The 17790-nt window shown below is 47.3% G+C and overlaps 1 protein-coding gene across 1 annotated transcript; it reads right to left on the bottom strand.

Moving 5' to 3' along the window:
• Positions 1-231: 231 nt before the first annotated feature.
• Positions 232-16502, bottom strand: RALGDS (ral guanine nucleotide dissociation stimulator). Its single transcript, XM_044659685.1, has 17 exons — positions 16377-16502; positions 15661-15854; positions 15058-15129; positions 13048-13241; positions 12707-12825; positions 11956-12171; positions 11406-11509; positions 11134-11218; positions 8950-9027; positions 7244-7330; positions 6632-6664; positions 6261-6382; positions 5811-5906; positions 5422-5623; positions 4498-4743; positions 2115-2229; positions 232-1512 (listed from the first exon to the last, which is right to left on the bottom strand). Exons 1-17 carry the CDS (start codon positions 16500-16502, stop codon positions 1337-1339), a joined length of 2265 nt encoding a protein of 754 aa, XP_044515620.1. The 3' UTR covers positions 232-1336.
• Between the last annotated feature and the right edge of the window lie 1288 nt (positions 16503-17790).

Here is a 17790-nt window from a genome sequence, read left to right as displayed (position 1 = left end):
ATTGTGATAGTTGATAAAACCAAAGTCTGGAAGGGAAGCCACAGTCAAATAGCACTAACTTTAGTGACAATGGTGAGACTAGAACTCAGGCCTTCTGGACTCCTTGACTCTTCTTTCTTAAAGTCTCTTCCAAACTATTCCCAAAGAGAACAAAGCAAGTAGGTGAGGGAGACCCAGAGATAGTGATAGGTGACCAACTCAAAGCAAAACAAACCAGAGAAACCCAAGGTGTGGTTGTAACAGGATTTAGTAGAATGTACAGGTCTAATGTTTTCTATTTACAACAAATAAATATTACCCCCCAAGTCAGTAAACATTTTCTTTTCTTTTTTTTTTTTCGTTTTCTTTTTCCCCCACTTTTTTTTTTTTACAAAAATTGAGTCATTTCCTTCTTCCCCTCCCCCAACTGCCCTTGTCCATCATCTCACGATGTCTGCAAAGTCCAAGGTTAGTGGCACTTGGTGTGGTTGAGAATTCAATGTGGGCAGGACCCTGGCTTGACCCCTCCCCCTTGCTCACCACAGTGAGTCATGCTGTCTATTTACAGGGCCCCCTACCTCTCCCAGAGTGTAGAGGGAAGGGTCAGTGGGTCCTCCTTGCCCTGGTGTGTCCCTTGAGATAGAATCTTTGGTGCAGGTTTAGGGCTAGAGATCTGGGAGGCAAAGCCCCTGTGTTCTGGAGCCAGATCCAACTCATGGTGATTGGGAGAAAGAAATCCTTCACTCCCATGCCCCACCTCCACCCTGTAAGGGAGTGACCATGGGGACACTGAGGGTGGATGACAGGGGGGACGACTGGGGAAACTGTGGAGGGGGGAGAGGAAAAGTGTGGCCAAACCCCTTTTGGGCATTAATGCTCCAGGATGCCCACTGGGCAAGGAATGTGGCAGTGATCATCAGCTTAGAAGCTGGAGATCCATTTGAAGGGCAGTAAAAGGAAGGGGACGGGGCACGGGTGCCCATTGGCAGAGTTTCTTGGCAAAAAAAAAAAAAGAAAGAAAAAAAGAAAATTGTTCTGTCCTCTGGTTCTTGGAAAGCAGAAGGCACCTAAGGCAATGAGGTGGTTGTTGGGGGCTTGATAGGAGAATGGGAACCCGGTCAGCCCCAAATCTTAGGGGCATCATATTGGGTAGGAAGGAGAGTGCTTGAGTGTCCAAAATCACGTAAAAAAACCCAAATTGGGAAGGTGTCCCAAAAGTCTCTGAAGGTCAGAGGATCTAATCCGTCCAGAGAGGCATGGGGACAGACACGAGTGGGAAGCCCAGGCCTCTAAGTGCTTTGTGGCTCCAGGAAGAGGGGGTGAGGCCCAGGATTGCTGCCCACAGGAGGTGATGGAGTCAGAAGATGCCTTTGGCAATCTTGAGGCCTTTCTGTTTCATTCTGGGCAGTGTCGAGCTGGCTCCATGCTTGACCTTTACCCCCTTGGGAAAGCCCCTCTTCTTCAGGACAAAGTCGTAGTTGGCAGTGGAGTTCATAGCATAGAACACATTGGCGTTGTCTGGGATCTTCAGCTCTGAAGAGGGATGAGACAGGGTTGGGTTAGCTGAGGTCCCCTCCCGACGGGCCACCGCTCGAGATCAGCCAGACCAAACATAACTCTACTGAGCTCTAGTTATTTCACACATCAGACTTCTCTATTTCTTAGCAGGTCGGTGAATTAAAGAAGAGAAGTGTCTAGGGTGAATGCAAAATGCCCTACATAGAGGAGGTGAGGCTCTGTGGGAACCTGGCTGGCTCAGGGGACTGAGAGCCAGGCCCAGAGATGGGAAGTCCTGGGTTCAAATCTGGCCTCAGACACTTCCTAGCTGGGTCACTTAATCTTCACTGCCTAGCCCTTACCACTCTTCTGCCTTGGAATCAATACACGGTATTGATTCTAAGATGGAAGGAAAGGGATAAAAAAAATTAAAACACTTGAGTATTATCATGAGAATAGTTTTTAATCTCAGAGAACAAACTAAAGAGGATCTTCATAGAGATAAAAGCATCATCAACTACAGTGATAATGACCACTGATTTAGGGTGCTGTGGCTGGGAGATTGTCCCTAAAGGGGATCCATGGAGGTGGTAGTCCCCTTCTCCCCAGCAGATGATGCCCTGTCTCCGATATCCTACCTCTCTCCTCAGAGATGATCTGTACCAGCTCGTAGTCCTCAGGCTGGTCCCCATCCAAGTTGTGTTTGACCATGGCTTTCCGGATCACTGCTGGGGTCTTGTCCTGACTTGTCACCTGGGGAAGGGGATGGGAAGGAACATCAGACCTTAGAACTCTGGTCCCCCAGATCAGTCAGCTCCCCACTTCCACCCAGAGTCATGGGGAAGAACCTCTGAGTGGAAAAGTCCAGCATCACAGAACTTCAGCATTGGCTGGATCCACAGGGGCTACTGGGTCCAACCTTTCTTCTACCATGTATGCTTAAAGCAGAGGTGTCAAGTACATGGGCCACAGCCCAAATATAGCCTCATAACATTCCCCAAGTGCCATCTGAACCAGATTAAAATGGAACATAACTGGGAAATATTAAACAAAGTAAATAAAAATATAATACAATATAGATAATAGTACATATTAAAACTAAGTCAATACATGGTCTGCAAGGATCCTTATGTACAGTTTAGTGGTCCCTTGTTTCTATTTGCATTTGACACCATTGACTTACAGGCTTCCAAAAAGGATGGAGTGGATAACTGGCAGTTAATGCATTCTCCTTTAGGACAAAAATATTTTCCCCCTTTTTCTTAAAACTCTTACTTACAGCATCAGTTCTAAGACAGAAGAGCAATAAGGGCTAGACAATGGGGGTTAAGTGACTTGCCCAGGGTCACACAGCCAGAAAGTGTCTGAGATCAGATTTGAACTTGGATCCTCTAGACTCTAGGCCTGGTGCTATATATCCACTTTGCTACCTAGCTGCCCCAAGGATGGTTTTTAATTTTTGGAAATTTATCTCATTATATCAAATCTAAATCTGCTCTTTGCAATTTTCAACCATTGCTGCTCTCTAGAGAGACAGTTTATAGGAATAAGAAGGTGCCGATCCCATGATACCCTGCTCTGATCTAATCACATCCAGAGTATTATGATCCCATGATACCCTGCTCTGATCTAATCACGTCCAGAGTATTATGCTTCGTTCTGGGTGTCGAAGGAAAGACACTGATAAACTGGACATGTCCAGAGGCTGGCCTCTAGGATGGTGATAGGACCTCAAGACCATGCCATATGAACACTTGAGGACTAGTTGAAGGAATGATTTATCCTGCTGGGTGCCAGAAAGCAGGACAAGGAGCAGTGGGTGGAAGTGATGCAGAAACAGACCTGTGCTTAAATACTTAATAATGAGAGCTGTCACCAAATGGAACGGGCAGCCTTAGGCAGCAGCAGTGGAGGGCTCCAAGTACTGGATTCTATTTGGGGCATGGATTGGACTAGATCAACATTTTTTTAAACTGCAACCTGGGGGACCCCTGTGTGGAGGGTAGGTCTGTTGGGGTCAAAATTATTTTCATAATAATGCTAACATGTTTCAATTTCTAATAGATAACTATTGATAGATATCGCCCACATGAACAACAAAGTCTCTTTGGGGGAATCCTCAGTGACCTTTAAGGGAGTCAAGGGTCCTGAGACCAAAGAGTTTGAGAATTACTGGACTAGATGGCCTCTGAGATCCCTTTAATGCCTCTGAAATTCTGTGATTTTGTGAAATACTTCAAGAAAGGGATTAGGATTTACCTCTAAAAGCCTTTTTCCTCCAAGAAAAACATACCCATTTCTTTCAACCAACCTAAAATAGCAGGAGCACAAGGTCCTTTACTATCTTGTTAGCACTCCTCTGGTTCTTCTGGATTCCAAATGATCTAGTCCCAATACTTCTCCTTTTTGGGGCCCAAGAGAGGAAGTACTTGCTAGAACTCTTGAAGCCAGTTAACAGAGAGGTAAGTACCAATTTTATTGAGTTCCAATCCACTGTTTTTTATACTCTATTGACCAGCTTCAACTTTCCACAGAATACCTCTTCCGACACTCAGATGACTAGTGCTGTCCATCCCCCTTTGCTGCTTCTCTTCTCCAATTTTCCTTCTATGAGACTCCTTCACTCTTATTATTCATTCTCTATCTAAGGTCAATTCTGTTTTGACTCATTCTCCTCCCACTCCATCCCAAAGAAAATCACCAAATCAAACCTAAAACAAATATTCCTAACACTGGAGAGCAATAGGGGATCCCCCGCCCTAGACTTTTATCCCCAATCTTTCTCTGGAATAAAAGATCTGGGAAGGAGCTTTGAAGTCATTCAGTCTACCCCATGCCTACAGGTGGGGAGGTATATCAAAAGATGGGACTCTCCTGGAATCTCCAGTCTCTGCTGCCCTTATTTAGTCGAGTATTTCAGTGTGGAGCAGCCCGTTGGGAAGCACTACCTCTGCCCTACCCTAAAGCTCTGGTCCTGTTTCCACATCTCTCATCAAAGCAGCAAGACAGGGATGCACTCACCAGGACACTCTTGTACATGTTCCCATTGTCCACAGCCAGACTCACTCGAATGATACAGCAATCGTCAATCTGCTGATTGTAGAGGGGGAGGGAGAGGGAGGAGTAGCTGGAGATACCCGAGACGGAGCGCTTGTGGGTGCGGGAGGCGGTCACCGGAGTGGAGGAGACGGAGGAGGACGAGGCACTGCTGGAGCCGGACCCGATACCCGACGTGTCCAGGGAGGACAAGGATGTCGACTCCCAGAACTGGTGGGGATGGGGAGTGTTGGGAGGTGGGAGGGACAGAGATTTAGGACGGGGCCCCTCGAGTGGCTGCCTTGGCCCAAACAGGGAAGGACTGGGGCAGAGATTCTCAACCCTTATCAGGTTAAAAAAGCACAAAGTCGATAAGAGGGAAGGTGTGGAATCGATGCTGACCCCTGTCCTAGACCCCTTCCATCCCTGTATAGCCTATGAGCTCTGCATCCATCTGTGATCTTCAAACCACCGACAAAGGTGAATATTACTATTCATCCAATGGTGGTCAGCCAGGGATGGGTTCTGTTTTTCACCTGTCTAGCCTGAAGGGTTTTTCTCCTCTTTATGTGGTGTTTCCCTTTGAGTGTCATCTCTCCCCTTTCCCCAGTAGGGTAGAGGGCCAACGGGTCATAGGATCAGGGATCTAGTGTTGGGACCTCAGAAGTCGTCCCTTTTACAAATGAGAAAACTGAGGCCCGGAGAGGCTGGGCCCCAGGGCCCCCTTACTGGTGGGATCTGAGCCCAGCGCCTCTGAGTCTAGAGCTAGTGCTCCTTCCTTCTCCTATACGAAGCTGCTTCCCTGGTCCTGATGGAAGGGTTGAGAATCTTGGGGGAGACCTGGGGCTGGAGGCTGGGGTCTGGGGAAGCTCAAACCCAAGGCCGGAGAGGGGGAGCAGGGACACCTACCTTTTTTTCCTGGCAGTCTGGAGACTCTGGGACAAAGGTGATGTTGATTTCTTCTACATCTGAACTGGAGGAGCCTGCCGAGGTGACGCTGAGGGAGTCTGCTCCGTCGCCGCTGCACAGGTAGGGCCCACACTTGAGCTGGTCGAAGGACTTCGAATGGGAACTGCCCCCCGCACTGGGCTCTGCGCTGGGGGCCTGGCGGCTGGAGGACAGGCCTTTTGTCACTCAGAGGTCCGGCCCTGCCCAGGGAACGGACCTCTCCACACCCCCCCTTCAGCTCCCGTTCCAAGAAGATGGACCCTAACGACGCCAAAAGGGAGCCTCATCTCCCCTCGACTGCTCTGGGGGCCCCAAGGAGGGATGAGTGAACTTGCCATTGCCACACTTACTCGCTCCATCGCTTGATAATCCCGGTGTTCTTCTTGGCCTTCAGGGTGTTACTGGCTGATTCTGACAGGGGTTCCAGTTCACAGGACAAACTGTAACTGGGAAGCCAAAGAGCAAAGCCGGTGAATTGGGGATGAAGGAGGCAGGGGCAGGGCAAATTAATACTGTGTCCCCTTTCTTGTCCCTTCCCGCCCACCTAAGATATATATTTTTTATCTCAATGAAATTCTGTTAGAATGAAGCCTGGAATGGTGCAATTTACCACCAAAGAGCCACGTCAGGGATGGGGAAGAGTGGAGGAGGTGGTGGTGGGGAGCTGTGGTTTCATGGAAGGTCTGGGAGCTTCCCACTTGCTGCCCTGTCCGGGGTACCCCTCCGGAGAGGCTAGGGGCTCCTTCCCAGGTTCGGAGGGCTGGCCGTCTGAGGCAAGCAGACGGGAGTCTGACCCTCACCTCTCGGATTCACTGAGCCTCTCGACGCTATGGAACCAAGCTGCAAAGCGTACTTCTGGTGTGAAATTGTAATTGTTGCAGGCTGACTGCAGCAGCTTGATCTGGGCTATCACTTCGAATTCCTGGAAGGACGAGACGAGTCAGCATACTAGAGGGGCACTGCCCCTCTGAGGAGGGGAACAGACCAGATCAACTTTCTGCTTTCCAGCCCCCATGCCTGTGCTCAGACTGTTCCTCCCACCTGGGGTGCCTTCATCCTTCCCACCCAGGCCCAGCCTGGGGTCCTCCCTCAGGCTACGGTGATCCATCCCTCCTTCCTGGGCTGCCAACAGGGGGCTGAGACCCTTGCCCTGCCAGTGCCCCATGCTCACCTTTCTCCTCTTCTCAAAGTTGATCAGGCCCCCCTGAAAAGAAGAAAGTACACCCAAGGGTCAGAGGAATGGAGCCTGCCTGCTCAGGGTCAGGCAGCATTCCCCAACGCACCCCTGGCCTACAGCAGGGTGTAGCTCCACCAGGGGGCAGCGGACCCCCAGCTAAGAATCAGAGCTGGCTGGGGAGGGGGCTTCCACGAGTGCTGCCCAGGGAGAAGGGATCTCCCCCTGGAAGGGGCATGGAAACACCCCCAGGGGCAGCCAAGCATGGATCATTGAAACTCAAAGAGACTTTGGGACACAGCGATATTACTGGAAGGGCCCGTAGAGATCCCCCCCACCCCTTATTTTATAGATGAGAAGGCAGAAACCCAGCGAATGGGTGCCTGTCACACTGCTAGTTAGTGGCAAAGTGGGGCCATCTCCAGCCCTCTGTTCCAGATTAGAATGTGAGCTCCTTAGGGGCGAGGACTTATTTTCTTTGTACGCCTAGCACTTAGCGTAATGCCTGGCACGGGTGCTTAACAAATGTTTTCTAAGTGGGAGATTGTGTCGAGGAGTCTGAGTCTGAAATGAGGACACGGTGGGGGCCTGGGCAGAAGGGCCACTTACATCCAGGTAGTCCTTCATAGCTGTGTCCAGCATCACCAGGTCTGTGAGGAAGGTGCCAAGGTAAGGAATAGTGCCCTGCATGACACCCTGCAGTGGGAGGGAGAGGGAGATTCAGCCCTGAGGAACGGGTCCCCACACATGCCGCCCTTAGTTCCGGCTGAGACTTAGCCTCCCACATAGGAAGCCTCTATGTGCCGGGGGAAAGCCCTGGGAGCCCTGAAAAGGCATTCCCCGCAACCCTCTCTGTGCCCCTCCCCAAGCCCTGCCCACTCCCAGGTCTTTCCTCCCCGCTCAGCAAAAGTGTGAGATTCACGAAGTCTCTCTGAACCCTTTTCTTTTCAGGATTATGGTCCCACTGCTCAGTCCAACCCCCTAATTTTACAGATCAGCCACTGAGGTTTGGCTTGCAGGGACAAGATTCAAGCCCACGTCTCCTCTAAATGTTGGCCTCTGTTCCCTCTTCTCCTGCTCTCACTCACACCTTTCTGATGAGGCCTGGCTAGCAGGGGCAAGTGTCCCTGCTAAAGGCTGATGCTGTACCTTTTTCTCCTGGTGGGAGCAGGGGAAGGAGATTAGTGGCATCTGTAGAGGAGGCTTTCTTGAGACCCAAAGAAAGGGCAGTGAGGTGGGTTGATGGACAGAGTGTGTGGTGGGCTCAAATCTGACCTCAGACACTTCCCTAGCTGTATAACCCTAGGCAAATTTCTTTTATTTTTTAATTTTTATTTTGAATATTTTCTCATAGTTACATTTCATGTTCTTTTCCTCTCCCCCAAACCCCCCTAGCCCCTCTTAGCCGACACACAATTCCCCTGGGTTTTACATGTATCATTGATCAAGACCTAATTCCATATTATTGATAGTTGGACCAGAGTTATCATTTAGTGCCTACATCCCCAATAATATCCCCATCAGCCCTGGACAAATTTCTTAACCCCAATTGCCTAGCCCTTCACACTCTTCTATCTTGGAACTGATACTTGTATCCATTTAAAACAAAAGGAAAGGGTTAAAAAAAAAAGATCCACACTTTATAGCAAAAATGAATAATAGGAAAAGAGGTATCAAGTGATAACATTTGTACAACCCAGTGGAATGACTAGTGTCTGCTCTAGGATGGGGGAGGGCAGAGGGAAGGGAAAGAAAATGAGTCATGGAAACATGGAAAAAGATTTAAAAATAAAAATTAAAAACAATAAAGATTCTATATAGATTGTCAAAAAAAATCCAAAGAAATATTTCTCTAATAGAAGCATTCTGAAGAATGTAACCTGCAGGGGGGAGAGATATTTTGGGGCAGGGGACCAGCTCAGAGCTCCCTCAAAGGTGACTACTACTTGCTCATCCGTGTTATAATGCCTGATCCCTTTTTCTACATTCCATTTGTCCTCATCTCCTTGTCTCTCCCTACCTGAGCTCTTCCCTTCTGGGGGATCTTGGCCCACATCACAGGACCATAGATTGCGAACTGGAAGAGGTCTTGGGTCATTTAGTCTAACCCCTTCATTTTACAGCTGAGGAAACGGAGACACACAGAAATAAATCTGCCCAAGTAAGTCGTAGATCTGGAAGTCGAATGCAGGTCTTCTGATTCCAATTCCCACACTCTTTCTACTGCACCCCCTTGGCCTCAGGACCACTGTGGGTCACCCAATCTGATATTAGGGTTCAGATGGCTTGAATTTGGCCACGTTCTAACTACTCACCATCTCCCGCTGCTGCTGCTGCCTCTTTTGGGCTCTCTTGGGGTTGATTTCCAGGGTGGCAAACTTTGAGGTCCCCTCCTGGCCACAAAGAACATAGTGTAAAGGAAGAGAGATCAGATAATTAATAGAAGAATCTAATGTCAGAACTGGCAAAACCTTGAAGACCAACTAGTTCAACCCTCTCATTTTGCAAATAGAAAAAGTGCAGAAAGTTTAATCGACTGGACATACTATTGTGTGCAGATGCAAAGCATGGAATCCCTGCAAAGGACCCCACTGGAGAACTTTGGGTGAGGGTATCCCTGTACCTTTGCAGGGATACCATGCTTTGCATCTGCACTCAACAATACCTACTCTGCCAACTCTTCATTTCCTTTTGAGAATCAGAACTAGAGTTGAGAGAGACCCTGGAGGTGATCTAACTGAATCCTTCATTTTACAGGTAAGGATATTGAGGCCCTTAGAAGTTAAGTGAGGGGGCAGCTGGGTAGCTCAGTGGAGTGAGAGTCAGGCCTAGAGACAGGAGGTCCTAGGTTCAAACCTGGCCTCAGCCACTTCCCAGCTGTGTGACCCTGGGCAAGTCACTTGAACCCCATTGTCCACCCTTACCAATCTTCCACCTATTAGACAATACACCGAAGTACAAGGGTTTAAAAAAAAAAGAAGTTAAGTGACTTGCACAAGGTCACAAGTCAGAAACTCTCAAGAGCCAAGGATTTGAACTTGAAACCTCTGATTGCAGGACTAGTACTCTTTCCCCTTCTCTTGAAGCAGCTAGGTGGCAAAGTGGATTCTAAAGAGCACTAGGTCTGGGGTCAGGAAGATGAGTTCAGATTCAGGCCCAGACATTTATTAGCTGTGTCATCCTGGGCAAGTCATTTAACCTCCAGCTTCTTCAGTTTCCTCATCTGTGAAATGGGCATAATAATAGTACCTACCTCCCAGGGTTGTTGTGAGGATGAAATGACATAATTATGTGTAAAGCACTTTGCAAACCTTTAAGTGCTATATAAATGCTATCAATTAGTGTTCCCTTCTTTCAGGGACTACTGTTCCTTCCAAAAATCACTTCCCAACTAGGTCTTGGTAGAATCAGGTTACCCTCTGATCCTAAAAGATTTCCTCATTGTCCCTCCTCAAAACCACGGATAGCTCAAGCTATGGAGAACATCACCTTTGTGGTTATTTGTTTATCTTGTTTTATTTTATTTTATTTTATTTTACCAACTACATGTAATAACAAATTTCCACACAAGTTTTCCTAAGACATATGATGGAACTTATCTCCCTCCCTCCCTTTCCTTCCCCCTCCTGGTTCTGGCAGGAGATTTGATCTGGGCTATCATATATTACCATCCAAAATATATTTCCTTATTGTTCTTTTTTTTTTTAATTTTTTTTAAACCTTAACTTCTGTGTATTGGCTCCTAGGTGGAAGAGTGGTAAGGGTGGGCAATGGGGGTCAAATGACTTGCCCAGGGTCATACAGCTGGGAAGTGTCTGAGGCCGGATTTGAACCCAGGACTTCCCATCTCTAGGCCTGACTCTCAATCCACTGAGCTACCCAGCTGCTCCCCCATATTGTTCATTTTTTTATACCATTTTTTTTTTATTTTAAACCCTTAACTTCTGTGTATTGACTCATAGGTGGAAGAGTGATAAGGGTAGGCAATGGGGGTCAAGTGACTTGCCCAGGGTCACACAGCTGGGAAGTGTCTGAGGCCGGATTTGAACCTAGGACCTCCCGTCTCTAGGCCTGACTCTCAATCCACTGAGCTACCCAGCTGCCCCCCATATTGTTCATTTTTTAAGCGAGTCTTCTTATAAATCCAAATCCCCAAATAAACCAGTGAACAATTGTATTGTTTGATCTGCATTCCTATTCCAATAGTTCTTTCTCTGAAAGTAGCTAAGCATTTTTTGTCCTAAGTCCCTCAGAATTGTCCTGAATCACTGCATTACTAAGTGGAGCTACATGGATCACAGCAGATCATTGCCTTTGTGGTTATTTAAATACCTAATTTGTATCCTATCCTGTCCAGGTTGTGGGGGGAGGGCGAGGCTAGGGGTCCTGGACTTCCCCTGCTCCAGCCTGGTCTCTTGGGCATTTTACCCTGTCCTCCCTGTAGGCTCCCCCAGGCCTGGGACCAAAACGATTCCCTCCTCCATTGTCCCATCCTTTACCTTAATGAGGAGCTCCCGGCTTAGTGAGTGGTTGTTCTCATCAGAGAAGATCTCTGACAACTCATGGAAGATTCGGAAACTTTCCCTGTGATGTGGGGCAAAGGGGGAAGGAGAAAAGTCAGAGATGGAGGCAAGACAAAGCAGGGAGGATCACTGCCACTCAAGGTACTGGCTTTCTTTTCCAGGGTTATCTGAGTCTTATTCTTAAAGGTCGCATCTGCCAAATAGGTCAGATGCATTTGTAAAACAGCCAAGGCAGAGGGGCCCCCTACCTCGCCACTTCATCCCAGGTCCTTCTGAGGCGGTGAACGGCATTGCACTGCAAGGCAGAGAGGATAGCACGGAGGGAGGAGAAGTTTTTGAGGATTCGGCATTCCTGATAGAAAGAGAAGGGTGCAGAAATAAGGGACTGTGAGGCTGAGGAAATCCTGCCTGCAGTGCCCTTTGCTGCCTTTCCCTCCGTCCCCCACCAGGGCTCAATACTTACACTCCCCCTCCCCAAACTGGGTGATCTTACTGGGAAAGAAAATGCTTTCTGATCCCCAAAGAGGGGTTCTCTGTGTGGGTTCATCCTCTGAGAGGGTCCAGAGGACCTCTATCCAGATACTTCCCCACAAAATTCAAAACTCAGTGTCAGTGCGAGAAGGTAGATTTTGGCTCAGTATAAGGAAGAGCTTCCTGACAACTGCAGCAACCCAAGATTGGACCGAGTCACCTTCAGAGGTGCGCAAGCAGAGGCCGAAATTCTATGCAATTCTATGTCCCTCCTATGCACTATCCCCTCCTCATCACGATCCCCAGAGGTGACAGGTTCCTCCGTACCCGGGCCACCTCAATCCACCGCTCCACCACCTTGGCCCGCTGCTGGGGCTTTAGACCTCGGTCCCCTAGGCACGTGGCGATGACGCAGTTGGTGACGCAGTTGAACTGGGAGACAGTGGCCCGAATGGTGGGCGCCAAGTGTTCATTGCCTTTTTTGTCTCTCTGGGACCAGATGCAACCCAGGCAGTGATAGGGGACCACCTTCTTGAACAGCTCCTGGGAAGAGAGAGCTAAAATTGACCCTGGCCCAGTAATCCCACCAGAACCTCAACACTCCTAGACCCTGAGGCATCGAGCTCTACCTCTACCCATTATGTCAAAGAAATGCCAGTTACTTCTCCCTTCCTGGAGGAAATTTTTATTTCACTTGGAAGAAAAACCCCAAGTCCACAGTGAAAGCAGAAATAGGAGCATCACCTCCTAAAAGGAAAGCCAGTACAATCCATTTCATATCTGAAGTATCTTTAAATCATCTTCACGGTCCTGTCTGTCTAACTATAGCAGAGCTCCCTGAGGGGAGGGAAGGGTCTCCCTTCCTTCTTCCTTTCTCCAAAGAACTCAGTATTGCTGCCTGTGAGGTGAGCGAGTTGGAGGGAAACCCTAGGGAGATCTGGGATCTCGGGGATATGACCCATCCTAGGTGGGCAGAAAGCTACCCCCCAGCCCCACTGGATTGAGACATAGGCAATATCTCTCTAGGGCTTTGGGGAGACTAGAAGGAAGGAACCCCCTACGTTAGGCAGCCACTAACCGCATCCATCAGTGTGAACTGCTCTGCCACCATCTCTGGAGAAAAGACCAGGAAGTCAGGCTTTGCCTCTCCCAGTCCATTTTCTTCTGACAGCTGGAAGGAGCAGACAGATTCCGGAGCTACAGGCAAGCGGGAACAAAAGAGACCAGAAGATCATGGCTATGTTTCCTCCCCAGCGCTGGCCCACAAGATCCTTTTATACCAGGAAACCTTGCAGAGTTAGCCCAGGCCATGCTCTCACTCAATGAAATACGCAGCCTAGAACCCCCCTGCCACTCCCCCAAGCCCCTTGCCAGTCCCTTCAGGGCTCGACCCAGCTCTGGTTCCCTTTCCCTTCTCACCTTCTGGCTCTGCCTCACTGGGCTCCTGTCTCTGGAACTGGGCAAGGAGGAGGTGGGCTCGGCGTTCGAGGTCTGAGCCTGGGATGTTGTGTCGAACGTAGGAGACAAGCTGTTTGAGGCAGGTGAAATCTGGGGGCTGTCGAAAATCCTCAGAGTATTGGTCCAACCAGGCTCCCAGAATGGAGGAAATGGTGCTAAGGGAAAAGGGATTCAGGAGGCAGAGCTTCAGCTTAGGGCGGTAGAAAGAACGCCAGACTAGGAGTCAGGAGGCTGGTATGAGCCCTATTTCCAAAGCCAATTCTCTACATAACCTACAAATCTCTTGGCCTCTCTGACCTCTGTTTACTCTGCTACCAAAGGATGGAATTGGGCCATTTGAATTCTAAAGAGTCTTTGAAATCCAACATTCCCTCCCTAAATCCTGATGGCAAATATAATCTGTATTATACAACCTAACACTTAAACTGTAAGCTCTTTGAAGGCAGGGATTATTTTTTCCCTTTCTCCTTCTGTATTCTTCATGGAACCTACCACAAAAGACTTATTGGTAGGGGTAGCTAGGTGGAGAGAGTACCAAGCCTGGAGTTGGGAGGTCCTGGATTCAAATTTGACCTCAGACACTTCCTAGCTGTGTGACTAGGCAAGTCACATAACCCCAACTGCCTAGTCTTTGCCGCTCTTCTGTCTTAGAATTGATGATAAGGGGGGTAGCTAGGTTTAGTGGATTGAAAGCCAGAGTTAGAAATGGGAGGTCCTAGAATCATGTAACGATGGAAAAATACTTTTAAAAAATAATAAAATAATGTGTGTGAGGGGGAGAAATGGGAGGTCCTGGGTTCAAATCTGGATCAGATATTTCTTAGTTGTGTGATCCCGGGCAAGTTAGTTAGCCCCCATTGCCTAGCCCTTACTATTCTTCTGCCTTGGAACCAATATTTAGCATTGATTTTTTGTTTTTTAATTTTTTCAAATATTTTTCCATGCTTACATGATTCATTTTTTTTCTCTCCCCTTTTCCTTCCCTCCTCCCAGAGCCAACAAATAATTCCACTGGTTTATCAAATATTATCACTTGATACCTACTTCTGTATTGTTCATTTTTGCAATAGAGCAATCTTTTAAAACCCAAACCGCAAGTCATATACCCATATAAACAAGTGACAAGTCATATGGTTTTCTTCTACATTTTTACTCCCACTCCTCTTAATATAGATAGCATTCTTTCTCATAAGTCCTTCAGGATTATCCTGGATCAATTGCATTGCTTTTAGTATTGATTTTAAGACAGATGTAAGAATTAAAAAAAACAATAATGTCAAGAATGATAGGCTAGACATGGGAGGTTTTGGATTCAAATCTAGCCTCACATACTTCCTAGCTGCATAACCCTGGGCAAGTCACTTAATCCCCATTGCCTATCCCTTACCACTCTTCTGCCTTAGAGCCAATGTACAGTATTGATTCTAAGATGGAAGGTAAGATTAAAAAAAAAAAAAAGACTTATTGATGATTGCTAACTCTTCCTCTCCCATTACGGACTTCATAGAATCTCTGCAATCTCCCTGGCTGTGAAGGAATGGGATCCTAGAAAACTAGGCTCCCTCTTGCCATGGTACCCAAGAAATCTGATTTATAACAGTCTTTAACTTTTTCTCCTCTGCCTCACTGGTAACTCTCTCCCTTCTCTCTCTCTCCCAAAAGGAATCTGGAGACAAAAGTAGGTACTAGGAAAGCTGGTTATGGTGAGCTTCTCGTGGGTGCCTGAGGAGGCGGGGAGAAGACAACAGGCAGGCTCCTACTTATTCCTACTGACATCCCAAATAGCCCCCTGCCCCCCAGGTAATTATCCCTTTGATTCCTGGCTTCCTACAGAGATCAGAAGGTCTGTGTGATGGCTCAGAGCCCTAACCACAAGCCTTTGCAAACAGCCCCAAGCCTCTTACACAGGGCATGCAGCCCTCCCACATGCAAGGCCTTGGTTTCTTCCTCTCAGCCCCAAACTCTGCTTACTTTTTTAGCTCCAGCCGGTCATCTGTGGCCTGCCCATGGTCCCCATTGGCTTGAGGGTTGAGTCGGCCATACCTGGTTGGATGATGAAGGACAGTGAGTGTATCAGACCCCAGGCTCTGAAGGAATATGCGATTCTTATATCTAAAAAGTTATTTTAATTTTAATACTTTTTCAATTAATAAGCAGATATTTCCTTGTTACTCCCAAATGATCAATAACGGCAACAAAGCATATTCTTGGAACAAATGCTTAATGAAGCAAAATAAATCCCTCTCATTTGTGGTTCAAAAAAGCACATCTTATTCTGTATCCTGAGTCCACCCTCTCCCAGCCAGGCTTCCTCTGATCTTCTAAAATTATCCCACACCTTTTCTAGAGCTCCTAAGAATCTCTCTTCTTCCTTTCTCTGTGATTCCTGGGAATCTTTATTCAGTCTAGGACAAGGAGTAGACATAGTCTCTCCATTGCTAAGGTGAGGGGAAAAAATAAGTGGGAAACTGGAAGAAGAGGTGGGCAGGACCACGACAGGGGGTACTGAGGCGGCGGTTAATGGAGAGGGGGTAGGACATCGGCAGGGACCCCTTTGGGGTCAGGCTCACTCACCTGTTGAGCAGGAGATCCAGCACCTGTTTGGTGGTGGCAAAGGCACGGTAGGTACACAGGAAGATGGTGACGTAGGTGGAATCATTGCCTCGGAAGGCTGATACCAAGTATTCCACCAGCTTCTCCAGCGTCCCCGCCTTGATGGTACGGACTTTGCAGGTCTCATACAAGTTCAAAGCAGATTCATTCTCAAACTTTGGAGAGAAGAAAAAGGAGATCATTCGTCTGGCCACAACTGACATTCCCAAAGACACAGGGTGAACCTGTCCTACCCATGCTTCCAACCAGAGAGATGCAATTTCCCAAAATAAATGAGCCAAGGGGAAGGAAAGTTAATCTAGGGGCATGCATAATAGAGTAAATTGAGGAGGGGGGAGTGGGAATAATCATGAGAAAAGTCTGCCCACCTAGCTGTGTAACCCTGGGCAAGTCGCTTCACCCTGACTGCCTAACTTTACTGTTCTTTGGTTTTAGAACTGATACTAAGACAGAAGGTAAGGATTAAGGAAAAAAAAAAAAAAGGCAGCCCAAAGGAGAGTGAAAAAACAATAGGCTGTGCTCCTGCAACAGTGGAAAGACCAGGATTAGGCCCAAAAGACAAGAGTTTGAATCCCAGTTCTGCCCCTTTGGGCAGTCCCTTAACCTCCTCTTGTGCAAACCAAAGGGGTCATTCTAAATAATCTCAAATGAACCTTTTAGCTCTAAATGTCACTCACCCCCAGCCATCGCTGTCCCTTGTTGGCGGTGTGATGGAGTTGTACTTTGCGAAGAGAGATACTGTAGATGATGTCATCTGCCAGTTCTTCTCCAATCTCCTGTGTGGAGCTCTGCAATGAGAACATCCCATAGATGACCCTTGGAAGAGGAACCCCAAGAAGTCCAAATGACCCCAGGCCGCCATTTCTTTTGCTACTCTTCCCCCAAGTAAAGGAAACAAAGACTGCACTCCAGAGACGGTGAGAAAAGTACCAGATTGGGAATCAGAAACATGATCTTGAGTCCTGTTTCGGTCACTGACTGGCAACGGGATCTGAGTAAAACACTTTAATAATCCTGTGCTTCAGCTTCCTCATTTGTAAAATGGGCTTAATAAATTCTTTCCTGTCTTCCTTCCACTGTTGTTTCAGGAACCAAAAGACAGAGGATCCCAGATTGAGATTTGGAAGGAATCTTAGAAACCATAGAGTCCACTCCCCTCCTCCTTTTTTATTGGAGGAAACTGAGGCACAAGGAAGTAAAATAACCGCAGCAGAACTCTGAACCTGGGTCTCCTTGAATCCAAGTCCAGTGCCTCTCCAAATGGATATATTAAAAAACCAAGTTTATCATCCACAAATAACCTCCCTCTAAACTTCCCTATTTCTATTGCATAATAGAATAATCTTTGGTTTTCAGTTTCCCTTTCCTTCTCCCTGTCCTTCCATGTTTATTTATTTAATTTTAAATTTAATTTAAAAAAATTTTCCATGGTTACGTGATTCCAGAGTTGACAAGCAATTCCACTGTGTCCCTCCATATTTAAACAGTTGTTAGTTTCCACAGAATCTGTCTACACAACTTTGCTTACATTTATTCTAGATTTCACTCCCAAGGTTACCCAAGTGTACACCCCCCTCAAAGTTTTTTTGTCTAGACTATTACATAATCACTTTCAATAGCACTTAATACATTCCTGTAGAATGTATCCTTAGGAAGGGCAGAGACTTTCATTTTTGTCTTCATATCTCCAGCACGTAGCACAGCCCCAGCACCCAGTAGAAGTTTAATAAATGGGGGGTAGCTGGGTAGCTCAGTGGATTGAGAGTCAGGCCTGGAGATGAGAGGTGCTAGGTTCAAATCCGGCCTCAGCCACTTCCTAGCTGTGTGACCCTGGGCAAGTCACTTGACCCCCATTGCCCACCCTTACCACTCTTCCACCTATAAGCCAATACACAGAAATTAAGGGTTTAAAAAAAAAGTTTAATAAATGTTTGCTGATGATAAAACATGTATAATCCAGATCAAATTGCTTACCTTCTCTGGGGGGGGGTAGGGAAACAATTTGCTTCTTACAATTTTGGAAAGCATATGTTGAAAATTGTTATTACATATCATTGGAAAAATAAAATATCTTTGAATTAAAAATAAATA

This window comes from Gracilinanus agilis, chromosome 2, assembly GCF_016433145.1.
Source record: "Gracilinanus agilis isolate LMUSP501 chromosome 2, AgileGrace, whole genome shotgun sequence".
NCBI lineage: Eukaryota > Metazoa > Chordata > Mammalia > Didelphimorphia > Didelphidae > Gracilinanus > Gracilinanus agilis.
This window is presented reverse-complemented; position numbering and strand designations above follow the sequence as displayed.

What these genes read in the sequence shown, in the direction of transcription:
- RALGDS (XM_044659685.1), bottom strand. Translation starts at nt 16,502, where the DNA reads ATGTTCTCATTGCAGAGCTCCACACAGGAGATTGGAGAAGAACTGGCA. An exon ending in GCCGGGAGCTCCTCATTAAG is followed by an intron (nt 9,028 to 11,133) that starts GTAAAGGATGGG and finishes CTTTGTGGCCAG; the next exon opens with GAGGGGACCTCAAAGTTTGC. An exon ending in AGCAGCAGCAGCGGGAGATG is followed by an intron (nt 7,331 to 8,949) that starts GTGAGTAGTTAG and finishes CTCCCACTGCAG; the next exon opens with GGTGTCATGCAGGGCACTAT.